The sequence below is a fragment of the Denticeps clupeoides genome, chromosome 13 (genome assembly GCF_900700375.1).
Source record: "Denticeps clupeoides chromosome 13, fDenClu1.1, whole genome shotgun sequence".
In the NCBI taxonomy this organism is placed as follows: domain Eukaryota; kingdom Metazoa; phylum Chordata; class Actinopteri; order Clupeiformes; family Denticipitidae; genus Denticeps; species Denticeps clupeoides.
The window spans coordinates 611,938-631,818 of record NC_041719.1 but is presented as its reverse complement, the minus strand read 5'-3'; the positions used below and the strand labels follow the sequence as shown (position 1 = coordinate 631,818).

Genomic DNA, 19,881 nt, shown 5'->3' with positions numbered 1-19,881 from the left:
ACAACAGCACGCAACGTTACACAACACACACACAGCATCAAACATACAACATAATACACACACAACAACACGCGACGTTACACAACACACACACAACATCAAACATACAACATAACACACACACACAACAACACACAACGTTACACAATACACACACAGCATCAAACATACAACATAATACACACACAACAACACGCGACGTTACACCACACACACACAGCATCAAACATACAACATAATACACACACAACAACACGCGACGTTACACAACACACACACAACATCAAACATACAACATAACACACACACAACAACACACGACGTTACACAACACACACACAGCATCAAACATACAACATAACACACACACAACAACACACGATGTTACACAACACACACACAGCATCAAACATACAACATAATACACACACAACAACACACGACGTTACAAAACACACAACATTACACAAAACACAAACACATCAATATACAACATAACACACACACAACAACACACGACGTTACACAACACACACACAGCATTAAACATACATCATAATACACACACAACAACACACAATGTTACACAACACACACACAACATCAAACATACAACATAATACACACACAACAACACACAACATACACACACAGCATCAAACATACAACATAATACACACACAACAACACACGACGTTACACAACGTTACACAACACACACACAACATCAAACATACAACATAACACACACACAACAACACGCGACATTACACAACACACACACAGCATCAAACATACAACATAACACACACACAACAACACACAACGTTACACAATACACACACAGCATCAAACATACAACATAACATACACAACAACACACAACGTTACACAACACACACACAGCATCAAACATACAACATAACACACACACAACAACACACAATGTTACACAACACACACAACATCAACATACAACATAATACACACACAACAACACATGATGTTACACAATACACACAACATTACACAACACTCAACATCAAACATACAACATAACACACACACAACAACAAACAATACAACATAACATGACACACGACGTTACACAACACGCACACAGCATCAAACATACAACATAACACACACACAATACATCATAACACAACACACGATGTTACACAACACACACACAGCATCAAACATACAACATAACACACACACAGCAACACACGAGATTACACAACACACAGGATTACACACACAACATTACACAATACAACATAATACAACACACAACGTTACACAACACACACACCATCAAACATACAACATAACACACACACAACAACACACGAGATTACACAGCACAACACACACAACACAATTACACAACAGAATATAACACAAACAACAGCCCAAATGACAGTATAAAAAACACACATCAAACAACACAACATAACAAACACAAAACAACACAACACTCGACATTACACAACAGTAAACAATACAACGTCACTCATCTATAAACCAGAAGACCCAGGTTCAAACCCCACTTACTACCATTGTGTCCCTGAGCAGGACACTTAACCCTGAGTGTCTCCAGGTGGGGACTGTCCCTGTAACTACTGACTGTAAGTCACTCTGGATAAGGAAGTCTGGTAAATGCTGTAAATGTACCAGCACAACTCAACATCAGCACACAATACAACATACAACACCAACATAACTCAGCAGAAAGGCTGGAGAGATGAGCGATGGGAAGAGGTCATGTGGTCCAGGGTGAGGAGCATGTCAAGGGACAACAGGAATCCACCAGTTCATCTCATCAGTGGGTTTTATCTTGTCTGGTGGCACAACAACAACAAGGTTCATCCTGCTCTGACCGTCCAGGAGGAATCATCTCCACACATTCCACCTCTGGTCCTCAGTGTTTCAGCATTATGTTCATGTATATTTCTGCTGATGAAATCGTTTTTATGGAGGATGCTGTACTCAGGTGTGCGTGTCACCAGTGTTGATGTGTCACCTGTAAACAGTTTAAAACAGAGCGATCCTGACTGAAACTGACCCCACCCGGTCACCGGGTGACGTCACCGGGGTGAACACCCGCTCTGTCTCCCGTCCATCAACGTCCACTCACTGTCCCGTACGAAGCGGAAATCAGGTTCTTCTGTCTCAAAGCAAGAGTGGCGCGAACGTCCAGGAGTCCGTTTGGCAGCAGATCTATTCAAACGTCTCCTCTTTCCACGCAGGTGCAGAGCACTTGTCTCTCATGGGTTTCTGAGACACTAATGAGGGCCACGCCCGGCTGCATGTTGTCTCATGTTTCCGCGCGACAAGTCGAGTCAGGTGAAAGAATCTGTTTTGCACCTGCGGAACGCCGCAGAATTCCGTTAGGGCCTGAGGCCATTCCGCAGCGGAGCATCTCGGCAGCCCTTCTGTCCCCTTCCCTTCACGGCCCGCGTTTGACATCTTTATCGCATCTGATCTCAGAACAGTGAGCCCTCTGATGAGCGCCTGCTTGAGCGCCAGTGCTAATCTGTAGAATAAGGTGACATTCTCCAAAGCCATCAGTCCTCGATACCTAATCGTGGAAATTCCTCGCTGGCCGCTCGGCGCGGAACTTTATCTGGCGTTCTGGGCCGAGACGGTCTAATGAGGTACCTGGGAAACAGGGCCGCCATTGTGCGGACAGACAGGGCCCTTCTTTCATTCCAGGAAACAATCACCTGGTCCCTCACCAGCGCCGCACCATGTCTTCCGTGTCTTCTGCGGCCAGTCCATGCCGGCGCCGGAACCTTCTGCAGCTGCTCCATGGTTCGGGCTGCGTCTCACTGCTAACTGAGGTCAGAAACGCTCCTTCTCCTCCGACATCACCTTCATCTCACCCACTTCCATGCGGGGTTGTCACGTCCGCTTCAGATCTTCATGTCTGGAGCTTTGCGGGGGACAGAAAGTGTTGCGTCTGTTGTGGTTCTGAAGTTGAGGAGCCGGGTAGGAGAGTCGCTCGTCGCAACTTGTTCGCGTTGCTGTTAAATGAAACCTCGCCGCAACAGAAATCGTTTCAAAAATGTTCACGACTTTCTAAATCCGTTTCGTTCTTAATGAATGACTTCATTAGTTCTCCAGGTTAATCTACGCAAATTAGTCTAATTATTAACGAATTAAAAATGGACAAGTGAACAAGTTCAGCTATATTGACCACATCCGAAATATATACCAGAAAGAGAAATGAATTATTTCTAATTTTATGGTTGTGTTGAGGAGCATTTTGAGTGGGACGTGTTAGGAATATTCAACGTTAAGCCGGTGAAACGTTCCTGGCATGCTGTATAATATAATAATGCTCGATGTAAAAATATGGCCCATGGTGGGACGTCCTGGGCTGCGTTGGTAGCGCGTGTGCTGCAATAGATCCTGTCTAAACAGCTCTTGTGAGTCATTATGGAGAAACTGGAAGATCTGCGCCGGGATGGGAGGTTGGGAGAGGCGTCCGCAGCCCCTCCTTTCTGACGATATAAAAGCACCTGCTCATCTGGTGCGCCGCACTTTCTGTCTTCACGTGGAGAAAGAACCCTGCTGTGATGGTGTCCGCCGGGCTTCAGATGCTGGGCACCGCCCTGGCCCTGCTGGGCTGGATCGGCGTGATCGTCGTGTGCGCCCTGCCCATGTGGAAGGTCACGGCCTTCATCGGCGAGAACATCGTGACGTCGCAGACCACCTGGGAGGGCATCTGGATGTCCTGCGTGGTGCAGAGCACGGGCCAGATGCAGTGCAAGGTCTACGACTCCATGCTGGCCCTGAGCTCCGACCTGCAGGCGGCCCGGGCCCTCACCGTCATCTCCATCCTGGTGGGCATCTTCGGCCTCATGCTGGCTCTCGCGGGAGGCAAGTGCACCAACTGCGTGGAAGACGAGAGCGCCAAGACCAAGATCGGCGTGACTGCCGGCATCGTCTTCATCGTTGCTGGACTGCTGTGTCTCATACCGGTCTGCTGGACGGCCAACACCATCATCCGAGATTTCTACAGCCCCATGACCATGAGTTCACAGAAGCGGGAGTTGGGAGCAGCTCTGTTCATCGGCTGGGGCTCCGCGGCGCTGCTGATCCTCGGCGGAGGCCTGCTCTGTGCCCACTGTCCAGCCAAGGAGGACAACTACACGGCCAAGTATTCCGCTCCCAAGCCCGCTGGCTCCAAGGGCTACGTGTAGGACGGGATCTTCTCACGCGTCTGTTTCCTTCTGCAGCTGTTAGTTGCTTCCATGTCACTGTGTTCAAATGCTTGAGAAGCCCATGCGCTCCTGCATGGGTGCGATGTCAGATCTTCCTGTTCCAGGTCTTCCTCCGCAGAGGACGGCCGCCAGTCTTCGCTGTTAAAGACTGAACTTGCCGCTTTACTCAGCAATTTGCCATTTTTAGATGTTTTTTACATTTCATGTGCTGGTGGGTGTGACAACTTTTTTTTTACATTTTAAACTCCCTGACGCGTCTGTACCGGTCAGTCTGACAAATAAAAATTGTGACTACAAATAAACGTGGGTGTGAATGTGGTAATAAGCGCAGCTCCCGTGTCGGTATGGAGATTGCACAACCGCGGCTCTGCCGGCGGGGCTGGGCAACCGCACCACAAATCGTACAGTTGTGCAATTGTCCCACTACAGACAGGAAAATGTCAAGAATCAATTATTTACTTATTAACGGGCAAAAAGTTTTACAAAAAACTGTCTGTTGTATCCCTGTTTGGGATATTGGGGTTATAATTTGTGGTTCCTCCTTTATTAGGAAAAGTTATATTTCTGTACATTTATAATTAATTTGAAACACACGACAATACAATGATGTTGTCCAACCTTTTCATGTGCCGTAATTGTTCTGACTGATAACAGAACATCTGTGACGACGCCCATCCCCGCTGCCAGGTGTGTGCGAAGGCCAAACCTGCCCTCTACTGGTAGAACATCTGTAGGGCAGAACCCTCAAGAACCGTGCAGGGAAGAGGTGATGCATTTTAGTTGAAGTGGAAATGTGCATTCAACCCATGACCTTGGTGACAGTGGGCACCGTTACAGGCGCCCGGGGAGCAGTGTGTGGGGACGGTACCTTCATCGAAGGGGACCTTGCCGGTTCAGGATTTGAACCCGTAATTCTTTTAATAATTCCTTATCCAGAGCGACTTACAATCAGTACATTTACATTTACGGCATTTGGCAGACGGCCTTATCCAGAGCGACTTACAACGTGCTTTCAAGTTACCATCGATGAAGAGATCAATTCCGGTTCACTAGGACCCCAACTATTAATACATCTATTTTATTCACTCTGTTGTAGATTCTGTACACAAAGTTCGACAACAAGAAAATTACAATTTAATCTAAATATTCTTTAAAGAGGAAGGTCTTGAGCTGTCGTTTGAAGGTGCTCAGTGACTGAGCTGTTCTGACCTCGAGGGGAAGTTCATTCCACCACCGAGGGGCCAAGACGGAGAAGAGTCTAGATGAGCGTCTTCCTTTTACCTTCAGAGATGGAGGGACCAGGCGAGCAGTACAATAGTTACAGCAATCAGTAGTTACAGGGACAGTCCCCCCCCTGGAGACACTCAGGGTTAAGTGTCCTGCTCAGGGACACAATGGTAGTAAGTGGGATTTGAACCTGGGTCTTCTGGTTCACAGGCAGTTGTGTTACAAGCTAGGCTACTACCACCCTACCACTTCCTTACCCGCTAGAACACCACCGCCCATCTGATATTTACATTTACATTTACAGCATTTACCAGACGTCCTTATCCAGAGCGACTTACAATCAGTAGTTACAGGGACAGTCCCCCTGGAGACACTCAGGGTTAAGTGTCTTGCTCAGGGACACAATAGTAGTAAGTGGGATTTGAACCCGGGTCTTCTGGTTCACAGGCAAGTTTCTTACCCACTACTACCACCCATATTTAGTAGAGCCAGTGGAGTGAGGACTACACAGAACATGATAAAGACGTTCTCCAAACCGTGACCAGCTCACCTTCTCAGCCTACTTTCGGAGTGTCAGCTTGCTTGTTTGTGTCTCAACACCGACACCAGGACCATGTGGGACGTGTGTATAAATGTGCAGGCCTGTCCGAGGACAGCAGGACTCGGTGCAGGGATCTTCAGAAGGCTGTGGCTGAGGGAGGGCCTGCTGGAAGATGGTTTCCCAGGGGGTCCAGATTGTTGGCTTCGCCGCTGCGGTCCTGGGCTTGGTAGGGGTGATGGTGGCCTGCGGTTTGCCACAGTGGCGAGTCTCCACCTTCATTGGTGTGAACATCGTGACAGCGCAGATATACTGGGAGGGCATCTGGATGAGTTGTGTGGTCCAGAGCACCGGGCAGATGCAGTGTAATATCTATGAGACCGTTCTCTCCCTGACCACTGACCTACAAGCCGCTCGCGCCATGATTGTGGTCTCCATCGTCACTGGAAACATTGGGACCATGTTGTCCGTCATGGGAGGGAAATGCACCAACTGCATGACCGACAGCAGCTTCAAAGCCAAGGTGTGCATCATCGCCGGGGTGCTCTTCATCCTCTCTGGAGTTCTGTGCCTCATTCCCATCTCCTGGACGGCAAACGTCGTTGTCCAGAGCTTCTACAACCCAATACTCTACGAAGGTCAGCAGTGGGAGCTGGGGGCTTCGCTCTACATCGGCTGGGCCTCATCCGTCCTCCTGCTGCTAGGAGGGACACTGCTGTGCTTGAACTGTCCCCCGAGAGAAGACGACCGCTACAGGGCCAACACCAGGTTCAACCTCATCAAGACCACCGCCTCGTCCAGAGAGTATGTCTGATGGAAACTGTTATTAAACCATAAACTCCATGGCTCCAATTTAATATGAATAGAGAATATATAATATGATGTCTTTAGCGTGATTTTGTGCTGGAGAAATTCCTGTGTGTTGTAATATACAATAAACATGTTTCTCAGATGTGGTTTCAGTTTTCACTTAAATGTTCACAGCATACAGAGTAAATGATGAAAACACAGAGGTTCTTTTCACTTATATCGATCTTTCAGTTTATAGATGTGATCAAGTCATTTCATGGTTACAGAATACGAATACCTGAAAAATCGGGTACTTTACAATGGACGGCGATCAGATTGTAGATGAAGTAACGGAATATTCCAGTTCGGGGTTTGTTGCTTACGCAGCACCATCGCTATTCTAATGAAGATGGTTACATGTTAACGTTGGTTTGGTTTAACGTTGGAGGTTATTTACATTTACATTTGCATTTGCGGCATTTACCAGGCACCCTTATCCAGAGCGACTTACAATCAGTAGATACAGGGACAGTCTCCCCCCCCCGGGGACACTCAGGGTTAAGTCTTGCACAGGTTTGAACCTGGGTCTTCTGGTTCATAGGCGAGTGTGTTACCCACTAGGCTACTACCACCCCTCTTATTCAGCTTAAGATGAAGAAACTAACAAATAACCATAACTGTTCCTAAACAGAACCTGTGATTTGGTTCCTGAAGAGGAACAGTTCAAGATTTTCCTTCTTAATTCGACATGGGTCTTCATCAGAGGTTGTGGAACCTGGTTATAATGCTGTAAATGCGGTAAATGAAGGATGCGTGTATTCAGGACGTGAGATCCTGCTGAGACCAGTTCCGTGTTTGCATATGCAGTTTTGGAGAACAGCCGCTCCGGCCGCATTAAGCTCGGAGGAATCCAGTCAGGCAGGAACCGGCCGCCAGTTCCTCCCACATGACGGCCGTGGACACCACCCCCATGAGGTTCTTACAGCCGAGCGCTTCCTGGGTCCCGCTCAGACGAGCTGTGGAGCGACGCTCTGCGGCATCATGGGAAGGATCGCCAAGGAAGTGTCGGGCCAGGTGCTGTGCTGCTTAGGCTTCATCGGGGTGTGCATCACCTGCGGGATTCCCATGTGGAGGGTCACCAGCTACATCGGCGCCAACATCGTGACGGGGCAGATCGTGTGGGACGGCCTGTGGATGAACTGTGTGATGCAGGCGACGGGGCAGATGCAGTGCAAAGTGCAGAGCTCCATCATGAGCCTGACCCAGGACCTGCAGGCTGCGCAGGCGCTGACCGTCATCTCCATCATCATCGGCTTCGTGGGCGCCCTGCTGACCTGCGTGGGGGCGCGCTGCACCAGCTGCCTGAAGAGCGAGGCGGCCAAGCCCAAGGTGGTGATCCTGGCCGGCATCCTGTGCATCATCGCCGGGGTGGTTTGCCTGATCCCAGTCTGCTGGTCGGCCGCCTACACCGTCTCCGACTACGTGAGCACCCTGACCATCTCCACGCAGAAGAGGGAGCTCGGGGCGTCCATCTACATTGGCTGGGGCTCGTCGGGGTTCCTGATCTTGGGGGGCATCATCCTCTGCACCTCATGCCCTCCTCAGAGCGGCGCGTATGGAAACCAGCACCCCATGTACCCCTACGCCGGACCGGCGGTCTACGGGCCTGGGACCTACATGCCTGTGAAGTCCTACGCCCCCATGACCAGCGTGACCTACTCCGGCACAGGAACCTACATCCCCAGCAAACCGTACGCTGCCCCAGGACCTTACGTTGTCCCGCCGCGGCGATAACCGAGCTGGACCTTCTCCGTGATGGACGTTGTCTATTCAGAGGATTTTGCACGTTTTTTAGTTGCTTATAGACTTTGATGTGATGGTAGTGGTAGTGGTGGTAGTAGCCTAGCGGGTAACACACTCGCCTTTGAACCAGAAGACCCGGGTTCAAATCCCGCTTACTACCATTGTGTCCCTGAGCAAGACACTTAACCCTAAGTTGCTCCAGGGAGACTGTCCCCTGAAACTACTGATTGTAAGTCGCTCTGGATAAGGGCGTCTGGTAAATGCCGTAAATGTAAATGTGATTGATGTTTTTTGCCTTTGTAATGTGTATCTTAATATATTTCTGACAAATAAACTGTTGTTAATATTATTCCGGTCATCTGCTTCATCTCATGCTGTCATATTGTGACACCACAATCCTAATATAATAATGTGAGGGTGTAGGGGGTATATCTGAGTGTCTCTTGTCTTTGAAGTCACATTCGGTGAGTCTGAGGAATCCCGTCAAGCAGGAAAGTGCTGCTCTGTCCTCCAGTTTCTGCCGACTAGGACTGGCTGGTAACCACTTTCCTGCCAGACGTTGTAGGTTTATAAAGTCAAAATGCGTTCCACCAGTACACCATTTTGTGAAGTGTTCTTTTGATATGTTGTAATTCACTGTGCATTGAATGATTTTCCAGAAACATCACAGGTTATTGGATATTTCGATTATAATAATCCATAATATCGCCCCAGTTGGCTACAAAAAGAAAGGTTTTGGTGATCTGTGTGTTTTGACACACGTCTCCTACACAGTTTCTCAGGATGCCTCTGTTTTTGTGAATGTTCATAAAGTTTATTTAAAGTTAATTTAAGTATGACCACGCCCTGGAAATGTGCCAGAAAATCACAATGCATCATGATGATATACACATGCAGAAAAATATGTGCGTGGCAGAGTGTCATCAGCTGGAAATGTATTTTCTGGGATATATCGTTGCTTGGCAACCGTCCCTGCATTGGATTGGTAGCTTAGACCACATGACAGAGAGCCATTAACCCTCATTTACAAGCTCTGGACTAACTTCTTATCTGCACCACATTGCATTTAACAGCACAGTTTTAGATTTTTTTGCAAAAATGTCACAGGATCCAGGGAGTAGACCAGCACAGAGGAGAGGAGTTCCTGACCCTGGGTCAGGGCAACTGGTTGCCAGTCATTCCGTGGTGTATCGGTAGTGTATTTTGGTACAGGGAGGCCGAATGAGGTCATGAACACTCCAGTCAGTTGAACAGTGCAATCTTATCTTGCACACAACATAAATGTTAGTATTTAAATAGCATCACAACAGCTATGAATTTCATCTTTCCCAATGCAAGATAAAAATAGTAGCGCAGCAGTTATTCTAGGGTGCTAGTAGCCCCGTGTAAAATTAATACGTTCAAATACCAACATATCAAAAGAACATTGTGAGAGACATGGAGTACTGGTGGAATGCTGGTGCTATATTGTGATTATTATAATTGAAATATCCCCAGGTACCCATCAACCTGGAGACCCAGCTTCGAACCCCACTTACCACCTCGGTGTCCCTGAGCAGGACACTGAACCTTGAGTGTCTCCAGGGGGGGACTGTCCCTGTAACTACTGACTGTAAAACGCTCTGGTAAATGTTGTAAATGTAAATGTAGTGTGAAATGTCTGAGCTGGACTGGTTGGGTCCTGACAGGGCGTATGGCAGAGATGATAATACAAAAAAACTCTTTTGGTCTTTTGGTGACACTTCATGGCATAAAAAGCGGCATTGAGGGCTTGTTCAGAATGCCGCTTTTTATGGCACTTGAACATGAATGTTGTTTTTAACGGTGTTTGATCACATTCGTTTTACACCACCGTACACCACACCGCACCACACCACAACAAGCTTCGCAAGTGGCGAACTGTGGCAGCTTTGACGTTCTATATACTTGTCGGCATAAAACGCGGTTCAGAACTTGGCCACAAATGCTGTTGCTTGAATCTTAGCCTTTCAGGCTTATGGAGAACGGCTGATTTCTTTAGTTGTGCCGTTGAGAAATTAGGTCAAACCAAATTTATGGTGCGTGCGCCAACAAGACCTTCCAGCTTCACAAACTCTTCACACTTCCATTTCCAAGAACACATTTGTGCCTTTTACGTAAATTCACTGCTGAATGGTGTCCCAGGTTGTGGCACCTTCTTTCTTCCTGGCAGCTAGACATATTTTGAAAAAAGAGAAATTATAAAAACATCAAAATCTTAAACTAATTGTGTCTAATATATATAATGTGTGCTCTAAATGTTGCATAATTTTGTAGATAGTGAGTATTAATATTTATATAAATCATTATTAAAGAAGGTCAGTAATGTTGCGAAATGAAGCGATGCGACATGGAGTCTATACTTTGTGTTGCTTCCATATTCGGGTTATTAACGCAACGTTCTCCAACGTTGCTGATGACGTTGATGGTTTCAGCCATCTTCTGGGATCCACGTTCCCTCTCAGCCCTGAGCTCAGCACGGGAGCAGTTTCAGCCGTTGACGCATCGTTGTGGTCGTCCTTCCTTTCGATGCCGTGTATCAGACTGATGTGTATCTGTCTCACCGAAACTGGCTCTGCGAGCAGCGTTGGGCTGAGGAATCCTGTCCAGCTGGAAAGTACCAGTTTCTGGTCACGGTGGCTGGCCACTCCTTTCCGGGTACACATTAAATGCTTGGAGCGAAAGGTGTGTTCCACCAGTGCTCCACATCTCCGCGAGCGAGCGAGGCGAACCCTTCATCAGCTGCGATCTACAGACGAAGCCACAATGGTGTCCATGGGCAGGCAGATGCTGGGCTTGGTCCTGGCCTTGATCGGGTTCCTGGGAGTCATTATAGCCTGTGCACTGCCCATGTGGAGGGTCACGGCGTTTATCGGCGCCAACATCGTGACGGCGCAGATCATCTGGGAAGGCCTGTGGATGAACTGCGTGATGCAGAGCACCGGGCAGATGCAGTGTAAGATCTACGACTCCATGCTGGCTCTCTCTGAGGACCTGCAGGCGGCCCGGGCCCTCACCGTCATCTCCATCCTCGCTTGTTTCTTTGGCATCATCCTCGGCATCGCTGGTGGGAAGTGCACCAACTTTGTGGAGAACGAGACCTCGAAGGCTAAAGTGGCCATCGCCAGCGGCGTGATCTTCCTCATCGCCGGAGTCATGTGCCTGATCCCGGTCTGCTGGTCCACCAACACCATCGTCAGGGATTTCTACAACCCCATCATGACGGACGCCCAGAGGAGGGAGCTGGGAGCTTCGCTGTACATCGGCTTCGGCGCCGCCGCCATGCTGATCCTCGGAGGAGGCCTGCTCTGCAGCTCCTGCCCACGGGAGGAGGAGAAGCCGTACAACGTCAAGTACTCGCAGCCACGGTCCGCCGCCACCAGCCGGGCATACGTGTGACCCGGCCGAGGCGCTCCGCCCTTCCTGTGACTCTGTCTAGTGAAAACACCTTCTCTGGAAAGTAATGTGGTTTGGATCGTGGTGTCTTTGGATAACACATGGTTAAAAATGAGTGCAATACATAACTACGTCATTTGTATAACAACGTTTGTTAGATGTCTAGATGACCTCACGATGCTTCAGGTCACATTCATGCAGGCTTTCTTTTAATTAAACCAACTGCTGGTAATATTTCAGCAGGAACTGTGATTACGATAATATATCTGGCTTTTGTCTGACCACATTTATGTTCATATTTTTTTTTTGTAATTTGCTATAAACATAAAAAAAATTATACTGAATCAACAAAGTCTGTCTCAAATGTGTTTGTGTCCTGCGATTTAAATGTTTTTTTTAAACGTGGAACCTGAACCTGGCGGTTTAATGGGCAGAAAACGTTTCAAAATGACACAACCCATGAAGAATTCCTTATCACCCAGACCTCAGTGGGCCGGCCCGACTGGTAGAACTGGTAGGACACCCTCAGGCTGAGATGCACTTCCCTGTTTGAGGAGGACAGTCAACTCTTTCTACTGCCTTTGAAATGTTTTTTATTAATAAGATCACTTTTTTATGCAATTTATATAATTACATTAATATCTGTCATGGGAAGATAGAGAAGCCGGGCGTGGCAATATCAGCGTTGCCAAGGAACGTTACCATTAATAGAACAAATATAATCTATTTGATTAGTGGAGTGGAGATTGTGGTTGATGTTTGGAAGAATCTCGCTGACATTCCTCAGATCCACCCACTGCCATGCTCCTCCCCCATCGGCCACTAGGAAGCCCAAATATGCTGTTGTCATTGTCATGCTGTTCCTCATGTTCCTTGTGTATCAGGCCAGTCTGCATCTTCTGCTTCAAAATTGCAAATTTTTAGCGTCCCAGTCACCTCCGTTCTGTGTCCAGTACCAAGGATTGTTGCTTCATCGTAGCTTCCACACAACCCGAAAATGTGTTCTGACACTGAAATAGGATCAGCTGAGCCACATCACTGACCATAATTCTTTGTGCACCCTGGTGTACATGAAGCAGTTTATAAGTTTAATGTGGATCCATGTCTGGGATCGGGCCACTCCAGGACATTCACAGAGTTGTCCTGAAGCCACTCCTTTGATACCTCGGCTGTGTGCTTAGGGTCGTTGTCCTGCTGAAAGTTGTCCAGTCTGAGTTCAAGAGTACTCTGGAGCAGGTTTTCATCCAGGATGTCTCTGTACATTACTGCAGTCATCTTTCCCTCCATCCTGACTATTCTCCCAGTTCCTGCAGCCCAGTTCCTGCATGCTGCCACCATCATGCTTCACTGTAGGTATGGTACTGGCCTGGTGATGAGCGGTGCCTGGTTTCATCCAAAGTTCCATCTTTGTCTCATCAGACCATGGTCTGAGAGACCTTTAGGTGCCTTTTGACAAGCTGCCATGTGCCTTTTACTAAGGAGTGGCTTCCATCTGGCCACTCTACCATACAGGCCAGATTGGTTGATTGGTTGATGAAAGTGAAAATGACATGATTGTCATTGTGAAACACTGCAGCACAGCACACAGTGACACGGTGAAACGTGTCCTCTGTATTTAACCATCACCCTGAGTGAGCAGTGGGCACCATTACAGGCGCCCGGGGAGCAGTGTGTGGGGACGGTGCTTTGCTCAGTGGCACCTTAGTGGTACCTTGGCGGATCGGGATTCGAACCTGCAACCTTCTGATTACGAGGCCACTTCCTTAACCGCTACAGTTCCTGACAAAGTCTTGTTGCTTGTCTATTTTGTAGAAACACCTGCTATTAACCTGACTTTTAATTAATTAATTAACTAATTAATTAATTAATTAATTAATCAATACCAAATGATCTTTAATGCATTGAAATGAATTAGTTTCACTGAAAAAATATGTATTATTTAATCACGACAGAAAGGCCAAATTTTGGCAAGACAAAAGTTGTCGCCTATACAGAAATGGAACAAATTTACTGCAAATACAAAAATATGTCGGCAGTAGGTGCTAGTAGCCTAGTGGTTAACACACTCGCCTATGAACCAGAAGACCCGGGTTCAAACCACTTACTACCATTGTGTCCGTGAGCAAGACACTTAACCCTGAGTGTCTCCAGGGGGGGACTGTCCCTGTAACTACTGACTGTAAGTCGCTCTGGATAAGGGCGTCTGGTAAATGCTGTAAATGTAAATGGCAGATAGTGGTATTGTGAGATCCAAATTTAATATCTTGTATGACCATGCAGTTTTGCAAGAATTCATACAATTTGTTGATGAAGTCATCAGGAAGAGCAAAGAAAGCAGTGCTTCCCAGAGTTCATCGATATTCTTTGGTTTCGTCTTCCATGCTTCCTCTTTCATCCTACCCCAAATCCTGGAGCATCTTGATCTTCTTTGCCTTGAGTAACTTTGATGTGGAGATGGAAGTATGTGATGGAGCACCATCCTGCTGCAGAATTTGGCCTCTTTTATGGTTGGGAATATAAAAGGTAGCTAAGATTTCTTGGTATTTCAGACTATTGAAGTTGACTTCCACCCTGCAGATCTCTTACACACCCCCATACTGGATGGAACCCCAGTTCAAGATTTTCAGCCACCAAACTTCACTGTTTTCTGGGTGAAGCTCAGATCCATGTGGGCTCCAGTAGGTGGTGTAATTCAACAGAACATTCATCTGAAAAATCCACCTTCTGCCACTGCTATACTGATGACACACAACTCCTCTTCTCTTTTCCTCCATCTGATCTACATGCTGCTTCCAAAATCTCTGCATGTCTAACTGATATCTCATCTTGGATGGCAGCCCATCACCTCCAACTCAATCCCACCAAAACTGAACTAATATTCATTCCAGCAGATACTTCACCACATCAGGATCTTGCTATTTACCTGGACAACTCACAGATCTCTCCTTCTACAACAGCCCGCAACCTTGGAGTAACAATAGACCAACAACCAACTCTCCTTCTCGACTCACATCAGCAATCTTTCCTGTAGACTCATGTAGATTCCTTCTCTACAATATCAGACGAATCGCACTGCACCTGGTATACTCCGAGCCTCCAGTACTGCTCGCCTGGTCCCTCCATCTCTGAAGGTAAAAGGAAGACGCTCATCTAGACTCTTCTCCGTCTTGGCCCTCGGTGGTGGAATGAACTTCCAGCTCAGTCACTGAGCACCTTCACACGGCAGCTCAAGACCTTCCTCTTTAGAGAAGATTTAGATGAACTTGTGACCTTCTTCTCGTCTGACTTCGGTATAGAAACTAGAACAGAGTGAATAAAAAGATTGTGTTCATAGTTGGGTGTCCTAGTGAACCGGAATTGATCTCTTCATTCATGGTAACTTGAAAGCACGTTGGAAGTCGCTCTGGTTAAGGGCGTCATGTAAATGTAAATGTTTTCCAGCGTCCATCCTTGGCTGTGGGACTTGGCAAATGCCACATGGTTTTTCAGTTGTCTTTTGTTTAGTACTGGCTTCTGGTCACTGATTCAACCATGGTACCCATTTCCAGGTAGAATCCGACAAACTGTTCTGGTTGACACAGGGACTTCAGGTGACCAGGTCTCGTGGAACTCTGCTGCAGTGGAAAATGCTGGATTTGGATTTTTGAGCCAACAAATGGTCCTCTCGAGCAGTTGTCTTGCGGGGTCTGCCTGACTTGGGCTTGTAAAAAACGTCTCCACATCTGAGACACATTGAAGGTGTCTTCTTCCACAGTGGATCTGGTCTTCAGCTTCTTGATAATCAACATTTTAGTCTCAAGGTGAATGTTAGGCATGTTTGCAGAGGTCTAGTTGCAGCTGATGTGAAGGTCTAGTGGGGTTCTGGGGTTCTTTTTATACACACCTGACACCTAATTGACAAGGCGACAACAATTGACTCAATGGACTTTACAAGCTTTGAATATTAGAATTTTTTTTGACTGTTCATTTTGCACTGAAACATAATTACCAAAGCAGTTGGGAAAGGCTGTGTGTGCCTTTCCAGATCAGGACCAATCAACAGTTTATTCCACAAGTGGACATTATTCCACTAATGAAGCTGCAGAAACATCTCAAGGATGATCAGGGGAAACAAGAGGCACCTGAACTCAGTTTTCAGCTTCATGTCAAAGGCTGTGAATACTTACGTACATGTGATTTCTCGATTTTTATCCATTTTAAAGGAAGCTTTTTTCACATTGTCACTATGGGGTGTTGTGTGAAGAATTCTGAGGGGAAAAGCTAATTTAATGAATCTTGGAACAAGGCTGTAACGCAACAGAATGCGTAAAAAGACATGCGCTTGAATGCAGGTAACAGAACGCACCACTGAGTGTAGAGCAGCAGTGAATGACAAAAATCCCGTACGGCTGGTATTTCATCCGCCACACGCCCTAAAAGCTCCCCTTAAAAAGACAGCGGCGTGACCCTGTAGCGCCAGACACCATCTGGATGCCGGCGACATGCCGTCTGTGGGGATGCAGGTGATGGCCAGCGGCCTGGCCCTGCTGGGCTGGGTGGGGGTGATCCTGACCTGCGGCCTGCCCATGTGGAGGGTGACCGCTTTCATCGGCGCCAACATCATCACGGCGCAGATCATCTGGGAGGGCATCTGGATGAACTGCGTGGTGCAGAGCACGGGCCAGATGCAGTGCAAGGTCTACGACTCCATGCTGGCCCTGACCTCCGACCTGCAGGCGGCCCGGGCGATGATGGTGGCCTCGATTCTGATGGGCATTGTGGGGCTTCTCACTATATTCGCTGGGGGCAAATGCACCACCTTCATGACAGAGGAGCGGAAGAAATCCCGCACGAGCATCGCGGCCGGGGTCATGCTGATCATCGCTGGGCTGCTGTGCATCGTCCCCGTCTCCTGGACGGCCAGCGTCGTCATTCACGACTTCTACAACCCCCTGCTCATGGATGCCCAGCGGCGGGAGCTGGGGGCTTCAATCTTCATCGGGTGGGGGGGCAGGGGTCCTTCTGGTCCTGGGAGGCGCGCTGCTCTGCATCTACTGCCCTGCAAAGACCAGCAGACCACCATCGCAGCAGTACTATCCAGCGCGGTCCTCCAGAATGTCCAACAAGTCCAGCTCTGTGCCCAGCCACAAGCCAACTCCGCCACGCTCCGCCACTCCAACCAAGACCTACATCTAGAAGCATGTGGCTGGAGCACCGTCTCGTACCTGGATTCGGATTTCTACAGTAAATTATTGGTTGTGAATGTGAGCTTTAGAAAAAGGTGTGACTGTTGTGAACATTTTGCTCTCTTGACGGTTAATTTTATAACCTGCAGCTCTGAGTTATTCTGAATAAAGAACGTTATAAAACGCTCCGTGATCTCTGTGATCCTTCACCCTGTAACAGATCAGTGCAGCGGCTCTGGCGAGGCGGGGCAGATCTGGTCAGAGTGAGAGCACCAAACATTCCCCCACAGACACAGGCCGAGCCGCCGCAGCCTCCGCAGCCGTGTGTGCACCAGAAAAAAAATGCGGTTTACTTTCTGAAGATAAAGTGGTCCATCAGGTTTGGCCGTTCAGGTGCTATGGAGGTTATCGACTGGGTGAAACTGCGCGCAGGTTTCTGGGCGTGTCTGTGCTGTAAAAATGTCCTGCTGGGTCACACATGGACCTGAAAATGTGTCAGCGGTGACACAAGAGAATCAGTGCAAGCGAAAAACAAGGTGAAGATGAACAGAAGATGTTGAGAAGTTAACATAATTTTGTCTAAAATGAATAAAATGCCAAAATCTGCGAATTGTTACAAAAGTTTTCGTTCCTCTATGAACTGTGTATACATTTTTTGGAAGATTTAAAAATGTGTTGGGTGTAAGAAGTAGTTATGGGATTTTTTTTTTAGTACTGACAACCCATCAATGCTATGAACTCGACAATTAATAAACTTAAATAAATCTAAAATAAATCTTTTTCCAGGCTTATGTGGGCAAAAGGGAGGGATGGAAAAACCCCACCCCACGATTCTCGCGTTGTAAAAGCTGATTTCTGCAGAAAGACAGTTGTCAGGATGTCCCAAGACACTCTACAGACAGTTTAGATGGGAACATGTTGTGGAAAATCACATCAGGACAGATGGGAATAAAAACGTAACTGCAGTCATCCAGCAGGGGGCGCTAGCACGGCGATGACGTCACTGCTCTAAGAACGGCTGCGATGTTCGTCATTTTAAAGACAAAACTGCATAAAAAGGGCTAGAATGCAGGGCTAGAATGACAGAGGTGTCTTATATGGGGATTTCTAATCAGTGGAGAGGACTGTGGACATGAAAGAGTTTATAACATGCCCCAAAACTCAAAAGACAGATTCCTCAGAAAATCTGCTGGTTATAGGTTACAAATTACATTTATACAGGGTGGGCCATTTATATGGATCCACCTTAATAAAATGGGAATGGTTGGTGACATTGAACACATTTTATAAGTGGTCAGAAACTTGTAAATAACTCACGAAAGAATAAAGTTACGTTAAAACCAAGCACATTGTTGTTTTTCTTGTGGAATTACCAATGAATTTTTTTCCTATTGAAAAAACAAAAGTTGGATCCAATGGCTGACTTCAAAATGGCCACTATGGTCACCACCCTTCTTGAAAAGTTTGCCCCCTCACGTATACTAATGTGCCACAAACAGGACGTTAATGTCACCACCCATTCCCGTTTTATTAAGGTGGATCCATATAAATGGCCCATCCTGTAGAAGGAATCTTAGTGTTCTGACTGTGTAATCGTAACATGTTCCTCGGTGATGATTAAGAGCTGAACGTAGCGCCTTTAGCATCATAATTTGAAACTTTTCTTCACTATATCTCGTGCTGCCCTCTACTGGACCTTTTTCTATTGAAAAGCATCCGTAAATGGACAGACGTGTAACACGCGTGTGCTTCTGCTCTCAGCTCTTCACAGCCGACTGCCCGATGGCGCTGCAGGTTCTGGGCATCGCCCTGTCCATGATCGGCTTGGCTGGCACCGTCCTGATCTGCGCCCTGCCCATGTGGAAGGTGTCGGCCTTCATTGGCACCAACATCGTGGTGGCGCAGGTGTTCTGGGAGGGGCTGTGGATGAACTGCGTGTACGAGCGCACGGGCCAGATGCAGTGCAAGATCTACGACGCGCTGCTGGACCTGGACCCCGACCTGCAGGCCGCCCGCGGACTGGTGGTCATCACCATGGTGCTGGCGTGCCTGGCCTTCGTCATCTTCCTGGTGGGGGCCGAGTGCACCAACTGCTTGGGCAACAGCAGGGTGAAGGCGCGCATCGTCATGGCCTCGGGCATCACCTTCATGCTCTCTGGCCTCACCACGGCCGTGCCCGTCTCCTGGACCGCCAACTCCATCATCCGGGACTTCCACAACCCGGTGGTGCACGAGGCCCTGAAGAGGGAGATGGGGGCGGCCATTTACGTGGGCTGGGTCACCGCCGGGTTCCTGTTCTCCGGAGGGGGGATCCTGTGCAGCAGCTGTCCCCCCGAGAGACCCCGCTACTTCCCCAGGTACGCCCCGGCCACGCCCGGCCCACACAGCAACTACACGGTCAAGAACTACGTCTGAGCAGAGGAAATTATTCCACGTAGAGAATCATCTGAAGGCTTTTATGTTGCTTTGTTTTATGCTACGTTCATTTAGCTCTGCAGCCCGTCCAGCCCTCCGTGTCCTTCTGTTTTCAAGAGTAAAAAAAAAAATATTAATTTTTTTAAACTTGTTGCATGAAGATATAATGATAACGATAGCTGAATGTTGTCAGAACTGTTCATGAATTTTGTTCCTGCCGTGTGAAAATGCTTTGAAAATTAAAAGTTTTACATCGTTCCTCTGATCTTTTCCATGAATGAAATTAAACCAAATT

The 19,881-nt window shown here is 47.6% G+C and overlaps 5 protein-coding genes and 1 pseudogene across 5 annotated transcripts; all 6 read left to right on the top strand.

The window, feature by feature from the left end:
- The first annotated feature begins 2,434 nt into the window (after positions 1-2,434).
- LOC114801660 (claudin-4-like) lies at positions 2,435-19,666 on the top strand. The gene is made up of 2 exons (XM_028999812.1): positions 2,435-2,849; positions 18,933-19,666. The coding sequence occupies exons 1-2, from the start codon at positions 2,757-2,759 to the stop codon at positions 19,584-19,586; spliced, it is 747 nt and encodes a 248-aa protein (XP_028855645.1). The 5' UTR covers positions 2,435-2,756; the 3' UTR covers positions 19,587-19,666.
- cldna (claudin a) lies at positions 3,553-4,537 on the top strand. The gene has a single exon (XM_028999817.1). It carries the CDS (start codon positions 3,588-3,590, stop codon positions 4,212-4,214), a length of 627 nt encoding a protein of 208 aa, XP_028855650.1. The 5' UTR covers positions 3,553-3,587; the 3' UTR covers positions 4,215-4,537.
- Positions 5,867-6,814, top strand: LOC114801662 (claudin-4-like). The gene has a single exon (XM_028999813.1). It carries the CDS (start codon positions 6,176-6,178, stop codon positions 6,812-6,814), a length of 639 nt encoding a protein of 212 aa, XP_028855646.1. The 5' UTR covers positions 5,867-6,175.
- cldnf (claudin f) lies at positions 7,801-8,941 on the top strand. The gene has a single exon (XM_028999811.1). The coding sequence runs from the start codon at positions 7,831-7,833 to the stop codon at positions 8,581-8,583; it is 753 nt and encodes a 250-aa protein (XP_028855644.1). The 5' UTR covers positions 7,801-7,830; the 3' UTR covers positions 8,584-8,941.
- On the top strand, positions 11,295-12,258 carry LOC114801663 (claudin-like protein ZF-A89). Its single transcript, XM_028999814.1, has one exon. The coding sequence runs from the start codon at positions 11,377-11,379 to the stop codon at positions 12,007-12,009; it is 633 nt and encodes a 210-aa protein (XP_028855647.1). The 5' UTR covers positions 11,295-11,376; the 3' UTR covers positions 12,010-12,258.
- Positions 16,475-17,303, top strand: LOC114801661 (claudin-4-like; annotated as a pseudogene).
- Positions 19,667-19,881: the final 215 nt, after the last annotated feature.

Bases quoted from the DNA above. Each gene is read 5' to 3' on its own strand.
- cldnf (XM_028999811.1), top strand. From the start codon at position 7,831: ATGGGAAGGATCGCCAAGGAAGTGTCGGGCCAGGTGCTGTGCTGCTTA.
- cldna (XM_028999817.1), top strand. From the start codon at position 3,588: ATGGTGTCCGCCGGGCTTCAGATGCTGGGCACCGCCCTGGCCCTGCTG.
- LOC114801660 (XM_028999812.1), top strand. From the start codon at position 2,757: ATGTCTTCCGTGTCTTCTGCGGCCAGTCCATGCCGGCGCCGGAACCTT. The intron at 2,850-18,932 runs GTCAGAAACGCT...TTCTGCTCTCAG, and splicing joins GCGTCTCACTGCTAACTGAG to CTCTTCACAGCCGACTGCCC.
- LOC114801663 (XM_028999814.1), top strand. From the start codon at position 11,377: ATGGTGTCCATGGGCAGGCAGATGCTGGGCTTGGTCCTGGCCTTGATC.
- LOC114801662 (XM_028999813.1), top strand. From the start codon at position 6,176: ATGGTTTCCCAGGGGGTCCAGATTGTTGGCTTCGCCGCTGCGGTCCTG.